The following is a 7,720-nucleotide window of genomic DNA, read 5'->3' on the forward strand; positions in this document are numbered from 1 at the left end:
TCTCGCAAGCTGGAATGATAAGCACGTTATATAGTTTGTGGGTTGCTCTCAGAGGCTTATTCCAGTCTTTTGCCTGATTCCCACTGAAACATTTGTCAAGATAACTGACTTTTGATATGGTAGATGAAATGTTTTTTTGCAAGTATTGTATATGACAAACGACCATCTGGTTTTGCCTTCGGTAGGATAACTTTTTTTTGCAGTGGTCATGGTGCTTTCTCGATCTCTGGTTCTTGCTTTGATCGGTTGCGTTACGTTCATCTGCCTTGATGCACAAAGTAAGTAGTGTTATTTTTATAGATACTCCAGAGTCTGTTCCTGCTTTTATTGAAACTGAACAAAGACAAATTTACTAAATGCGCTTAAATCACCATCCTAGAAGTTTGAAATATATTGATTTGTTGACTGGTAAAATGCTAACAGCTAAACAAGCAATCTTCTCGGTGCCCGTGGAAGTGCTCTGTGAACTTTCAGGAGCTCAGCAATCACAAGTAAGAACTGTGGCTCTTGTATGTGCAGTGGGTTTTTACAAATTCTCTTTGAACTTTTTTGGATTTGGTTATTTTGTGTCTGCAGTGGATGTTAATTAACTAGGCTGAAGCTGAGTCTGAAGCTGTGTAGTTTTGATGTTGGGATCAGATTAATTTCTTGCTGCTGCTATTCTGCTAAATTAGATTGTAGCTACCATTTCATTGCAGAGGTGAGGACTCTGTTAAAAGTTCTCTTTGATGTATTGAGGAAAGGGCTTCCAGACAGTGAAAACTGTACCATCCGTTAGCTGAATCTGGGGGTAGAAACAATGGCTGCGTGCTTAAACTTGAGGTCTTAATATAGTTTTGGTCCTTCAGCCTCCCTACAGAATTCTCACAACAGTGAAAACACTCGTGGCTTTCCTTTGTTTCTGGTAGCTCCAGAGGAGCACCAGGACTAGCCATGGAGGAGGGGTTATTTTTTTTCCCTTTTTCAGAAGTCAAGAGCCCTGCTTTCCTAAGTAAGCTTTTGAATACTTGGAGGCAGCGAATTAGACCCATAACCAGCAGCTTCTGGCCATAGAAGTATTCTCTGGGGTTTGTTCAGTTACTGATCACCTTGAATATATGGTAAGGATGACAAGAAGAGCGAGGGAAGATCTTAGCATTGGTATAAACCCTCAGAAGACCACAAAAGTCCCACAGGTATCCATAAGAGCATAGACTGCACTTCAGTAGCTTTGCTGAGTAATTCTGGGAAGGAAGGGAAAATCTGATGGGTTTCTAGATTTGTGTGTGTGTAGTTGGCCGATCTAGAAGAAGAGTCTGTCGTTTTTTACCACAGAAAATGTAGAGAGAGATCACTGAGGTACAGTTAAGCCACTTCTCAGGGAAAAGCTGTGCTTCAGAAGTGTCAACTCCTATAAATGTTTAAGGAGAATAAATGCGGGGCTCACGGCCTTGAAGTTAAGGCTGACAAGCAGCTGGCCAGTGATCTACAAGGACCAAAGGATGTGGAAGATTCCCAAGGCCAGGTTGACATGGAAGGAAAAGTACCGAAAATAACGTGTGGCTCCTGATGTTCCGCCAAAAGGACTTTGGAGACTATATGGGACCTTGGGGACTGTTTGGGTGGCTTGTTATCGGGATATCAAGAATTAATGAAGGATGTGAAAGATAGCCAAAAGAGACGCTGGTTCCAGTAAATGCTTCTGTAAATAAGCAGATATATCAATAAGTTGTCAAAAGTACCGGATAATTAGTTGTCAAAAGTACTGGCTAATTGCTGATAGCTTGCAGCTGCGAAATATTAAAGAAAAGTATAAAAGATAATGTGTAACTCAAATAAAGTGGATGATTGTAGCATTCATATTGAGTGTGTATTGCAGTCTCCCATCTTCACCGCCGACAAATAAACTTCAGGTAAATCTATCACTGTGTCTTTATCCTGAGGTCTTGGTTTCTTGCTAACATTTCAGTCGTGAATAGCTTTATGTTTGCAGTTTTCTTGGGAGTAGAAAATGTTTGTAAAGCCAGAGTGCAAAAGTAGGTTTGGTTATGATTTCCACAAATGTTTCAGCAGGGAACTAACGTAGTGATTAATTAGTGTCAGGCAATAAAGCCAAAGTTTCTGTCTGGTCAGGGAACAAAGAAAGGACAGTTCTGTAGCTAATGTTTGCACATCCTTTTTTAATAGCTGCAGCCCTTTATCATAGAATTTTTTGGGACAAGTATATAGACTGGATTCAAGACACCAGTGTTTACCTACTCTATGTATTGTTCTACTGTTTTAAACCCTGAAAATTTCAATAAGGTGCCACCATGCTAAATGTCTTTTAGCCTAATTTGAACTAGTGCATGTGTCTGGTTTTGTGTAACATAAGCTTTTTTACCTGGTACTATTTCTGGATATAATCCCTCTGTGTCATTTGTACATGACTTTTCCTTTTGTTTTTAGAAACTACGAGTATAAATTGTGACACAACACCTAAGCCAGTCACGCTGTCAGGCTTTTTGGATAATTATACAGGTAAAATCATGATCCTGTCCAGGAATTTTCTGATTAGTGCATGTACTGCTTTAATGCTTCATGTAGTTGCTGTGTTTTACCAGTCTATATTTTTAATTGGTTTACAGTAGTCTTCCTGGCTGCCTGTGTGGCATAGTGCTGAGTAGCATAAATAAATATAAACCCCAAAAGAATCCAGGGAGAGAAGATGGGGTGCAGAGGAACAAGCAGACTTGCAGCACAGGGAGTTACAGGATCAATACCAGCCGCTGGATATATTGGCATTTTCTAGTCCAGTTTTCTTTGTTAGCATAACCTGCTCTGTATTGATACTTCTTGTCCGAATGTCCCCAAGTCAGGATGGAGGATTAGGCAGTGTATCAGCAGGCAAAGGTAGGTTTTGTTTTCCTAGAACACTTTCTTCTAAGAGTTTCAACACCAGGAAACTCTGTGCCCTGAGGCACAGCCCTGCTGGTTTGTGCTTGTTGCCATCTGATTGGACTTTCTCCTTATGTGCAATTATAGTCCAGTATCTTTGGGCTGGCAGCTGACAGCATTCCAGACACTCCCTGCCCTTGGAAGAAGACAAACTTCCCTTCCTTTAGGCACTTAGAGACCACAGCCCACAAGTCTGTACGTGGAGAGCTGGGATGGGACTGTCACAGCCTAAATTAGTAGCAGTGGAGTAAGAAACAGAGCTGAAGATCATGGAAAATGCTCAGAAAAGATATTGGGAGATGAGAGGTGATTATGGGTTTGCAATCCAGATAATGTGTTCCACGAGAAGCTAAGTATTATTTCATAAATGCCAGTATCTTGATAATACGAGTAAAGCAACTTTATTTAATAAAATTGCCACACTGAGTGGTTTAAAATGATACATTTCAAACACGTGTTCAAACACAGAGCTGCTGTTTAACCAAGCAAGTAATACACTCACTACTGAAATGATCATGAGTCTAATACGAATCATGAAAATGACAAATAACAAGTTTCAATATTTTTAAGATAGCAGTTCTTAAATGCACGGTTGAAGAAAGTCACTTTCAAATTGATTCAAAGGCTGTGTTCTTCCGTGTCTGTGTTCTGTACCTATGGGAACAGATTAAAGGAGGGGCCATACACTTACCCTTCTGTACCAGAAACAATTAAACAATCACAAGCCTGAATCAAGATCCACGCTGGATTCTACCTGCTTGATAGATTTACCCTAGAGATAAGGAATGCCTTTGTGTTTGGAAGACAGTGAAACTCACCCTGTGCAGCCCTGACTAGCTTCTGGATGATTTTGATTACATTGTAATTGCATTTTCACACTACATGCAAAAAAAGTTATTCGGCTTAAAGCTGTTTCTAGAAAATGGTGGAAATTTAGGTGTAAATTTTGCCAAGCTTTTTAATTCTGGGCATACTGTTACAGAGTGTAAATAATGTGGGAAAAGTGGGTTTGTGTGGTTTTAGAAACGTATCAATACACTTGTGCATAGTACTCAGGGGGACTTCAGGAGATCTCATGATTTAGCTGAAAATGCCAAAATAAAGTAAAATGTAACCAAAGGTAACCAGTAATCAAGTTGTCAATAGGTGTGAAAGGAACCTATGGATTTCTTTTCCATAAAGTAATCTGGTTTGTTGCACTTTTTCTTACAGGTGATATAGAATGGATTACAGATATCCCACCTGACGTATATTTGGAGTTAAGAGAGTATTTGTTCCCCGAACACTTAGAATATGTGGAGCTGGTATATACTGATGGATCTAATAATGCAACAGTGAGGACCCTTAAGCCACTGGATGTTGATTCTATTGAGGTATTCTTTCTGCTGCACGTAAAACCTGGATATAAAGTTTTTCGTGACAGGTGAAAAAAGGCAGCACTAAGACATAAATTTTAATTGTTCATTCTCTTACAATACAGGTTGGTATTTCAAAAGAGTGACTCATCAAGAAGAGCACCATAGACTTTAGTATTTACCTCTCAGTAATATCGGTTCAATGTCTCCAGTTTCCTGTAACTGTAAAGTTATCTGGCATGTGACAGTCAGAAGGGTTCTTCCCTAATCACAGATCGTCACTTGAAATGAAAGCTGTAAATGCATAGTTATGATAGCTGTCACTTTTCTTCCAACTCATCTCTCGGTAACACCAACTATTTCATCAAAATGAGATTGTTCGGGTATAATTTGGTACGAGGCAATCCTTAATCACAGGAATATTTATACAAGTACTTAACTGCAAACATGAATAGATCCATTGAACTCTCTTGGTCGATGGACAAAAGGGTAGATCCTCATTCCGAGGCCGTTCTTGCTCTGTGAAGCAATATTGATGTTCTTCCTGGATCTGTGCAGGATGCCAATGGTAGATGAATGGCAGCCAAATAAAATTTACAGTTAGTAATCTGTAATGACTTTGCTATGCATTATAAGCAGCGTGTTTTGGTACAACACACCTGAGGACTCAGGTGCTAGAAGTTGTTTTGTACAGTTTTGACAATTCTATTAGGAGTTCATAGATTTTATTACTTATTTGCTTGTTTGATCATTTTTAGAGTTACGATATCTTCTATGCTGTTGTTTGCCGAAGGATTGGAACAGTAAGTAAAAGATGTGTGTTATCAACTTTCATTTTTATCTAAGTTTAATGCAAATTATCGTTTTCTGAAAGATTATTTCATTTGAAGATATGATGCAGGGAGTTAAGAGTCCCTTGTAGAAGACATATTTGTTTAAATGTGCCAAATGGAATGAGCAGTTTTGTTCGCTGGAAACGTAAGGTGAATTTTTTAAAGTTAATTTTAAGATATTTTCGCAAACTTGCTACTCCATTATTGGAAATTGCAGTCTAACTCATTGCAGATTTTAGTACTGAAGATCTCATTTTATATGATATTAAATGTTAGCAGTATGCTGTCACCTCACTGCTGTCACTTCTGACATGTCTTCTGCTTCTCTTACAAAGACTGACGAGATAGAGAATGCCCGGGACATAGTCTTAGAAGACATAAATGACAATTCTCCAAAATTTCTACAGACTCATTATAATGCTTCAGTATCAGAGGTGGGTTATGGCGAATGTTAGTACTTTTTCCTGTGATATTTTTAAATTATTTTTTGAGGGTCAAAACATATGAGGTTCTAATGTGACCACACTGATATTAGATCACTGCACGCACTCTTGTGGGGCTTTGCTACGCCTTTCTGTGGGCAGGGAGGAGAGTGGCTGGGCTGCTAGAAGTTAGGAAAGATACCTCAAGGGACTTGTGACTGAGCATTTGCTGATCTCTGTTTCCTCTAGGTATCTGCAATAAATTCCATTGTTATAAAAGTGGAAGCTGAGGATAAAGATTTGTCACCTATGTGGAGCCTTATTACTTACAGTCTTTGGGTGAGTGCCGTTTGTTTGTCAGAGACTGAACATCAGTCTCCATATCACACAAAATAAAGCCTAGGAGCAGATCAAAGTACGTTATCTTGCACTGTGCGGGTAAGATTACAAATCACAGAAAGCTAGCATCAGGGAGACGAATTAAAATTCGAATTTATACCTCAGGATCAGCCTAGCATGCAGCAAATCTTGTTTCTTACCATGTGTGAGATGTTGTGTGGCACTTTTCAGCTATAGCTGAGGAACTCAGTGGTTCTTTTTCACAGCAGGAGTGAAGCAGTTTCCCTTCTTGGAGTTGGTGTTTGGTTTGTTATTGCTCTCTAGTCCTGCTGCGCTGCTGCCACCTGAAGTAAGATTATTTCAGCTAGCTTGAGCTATCTGTGGTGGAGATCTTCACATCTGAGCTTGATGTCTCTGCTTGTTTTATAGCTGGGGAAGAGAAGCCAATGCCATTCATTTAGGATCCTTTAGTTATTGACCACAGGATGAGACAAGTCGGGTAGAAAGGCTAATGGCACTGATAGGAGAGGCAACAGAATGTGTTGAACAGGGTCTGCATTTTCCTTTGCAGTGGTGGTGTTTGAGAGATTCTTAGTCTTTTATGAAGGATAGCCCAAAAATAAAGATGGTAAGAGAAAAGAAAATGTATTTCATTGTTAATCATGCAAAATATGATTTATTCATTTAATAGGGTCCAAACTCTGATTACTTTTATATAAGGGAAGGAGATGGAAACATCATGGTGAATAAAACATTGGATTATAACAAGATCAACCTTTTCAATTTAACAGTCCAAGCAAAGGTATGATATAAATAAAAAGAATGGGAACCAAAGTAGTTCTGCAGTGGTACTTCCTTTGATGTAACATTGCAATTTCTACAAATTTCTACAAATTACAATTTCTACAAACCTAGGGAGTTCCCAAGCCAAAATGTTGTGTCTGCATCTTGGCTTGTACTGCAGATGAAGTAGCACATTCTTAATATTTGAGCAATAATATCTTAATATTTAAACAATATTAATATTGTTTAAATCTCCCCTCAAATACCAGCCCAAATTTATGTCTATGTTTATTTCTTTAAGTACGTATATTGTACATATTTATTCCTCACTATTCACCTTTTCATTTTTTTGCAGATCTGTCCTAACTTTGCTGCATGTTACCACCTGTAGTCTTTTTGTGTGTCTCTTGAGAGTTGAATATGTATTTGCCTTCAATTCCTTTTTGCATTAAAAAGAAGTCATTTTGCCACATTTATTGTGGTATCTTGCAAATAGTCCAGCTGCAGCAACAGATGTGCTGTTACCACATTCTATTTGCTACTGTGTGACACCTGCCTGATATAAAATTAATAACTAAAACCTTTTGGTAGTATTACTCCTAGAACTACATTTCTGGGAATGGAAAAATTTGGCAGGCTGAGAAGTCTCACATTAAAAATGCTTAAATGCTACAAAGCACAGATAATCCTCTGCTGCATTTTCCATGGAAAAACGGCTCTTCTGTGACATTGTGGTTTCTTTTCTTCCTTCTCTTGGAATGCAGGAAAGGATGGGAGAGAACCATGATACTGCATCATTAATAATTACCATAGAAGATTACGATACATTGAACCCCTATTTCAGTCAGTCAGTGTACAATGGAAAAATCAGTGAAAACCAGGTAAAACCTTTTCACTGAACGCTGCAAATGTAAATGGATTATTCCTGCCCACAGTGCTTTTCTCTCAAGGATACTTCATCTTTGAGCAGCTTAAGACAGAGGGCTGCTTTGGTTTGTGCTAGCTGGTGAATTCGGAATTCTCCACCATAGACCTCTCTGCTACAGAGATGTATTGTTTTGTGTTGGGGGGG

At 38.8% G+C, this 7,720-nt stretch overlaps 1 protein-coding gene across 1 annotated transcript in view; it reads left to right on the plus strand.

Annotated features, from left to right (window-relative positions):
• The first annotated feature begins 208 nt into the window (after window positions 1-208).
• The window catches only part of LOC104271772 (protocadherin Fat 4-like), a 39,192-nt gene continuing 31,680 nt past the window's right edge, over window positions 209-7,720 (plus strand). Inside the window, exons 1-8 of the mRNA XM_009866556.1 lie at window positions 209-278; window positions 2,428-2,499; window positions 4,129-4,289; window positions 5,030-5,074; window positions 5,440-5,538; window positions 5,776-5,865; window positions 6,557-6,667; window positions 7,413-7,529. Of these exons, the coding sequence (XP_009864858.1) occupies window positions 209-278; window positions 2,428-2,499; window positions 4,129-4,289; window positions 5,030-5,074; window positions 5,440-5,538; window positions 5,776-5,865; window positions 6,557-6,667; window positions 7,413-7,529 (765 nt within the window). The remainder of the gene's footprint in view (window positions 279-2,427; window positions 2,500-4,128; window positions 4,290-5,029; window positions 5,075-5,439; window positions 5,539-5,775; window positions 5,866-6,556; window positions 6,668-7,412; window positions 7,530-7,720) is intronic.

The sequence above is a fragment of the Apaloderma vittatum genome, unplaced genomic scaffold, assembly GCF_000703405.1.
Source record: "Apaloderma vittatum isolate BGI_N311 unplaced genomic scaffold, ASM70340v1 scaffold13080, whole genome shotgun sequence".
NCBI lineage: Eukaryota > Metazoa > Chordata > Aves > Trogoniformes > Trogonidae > Apaloderma > Apaloderma vittatum.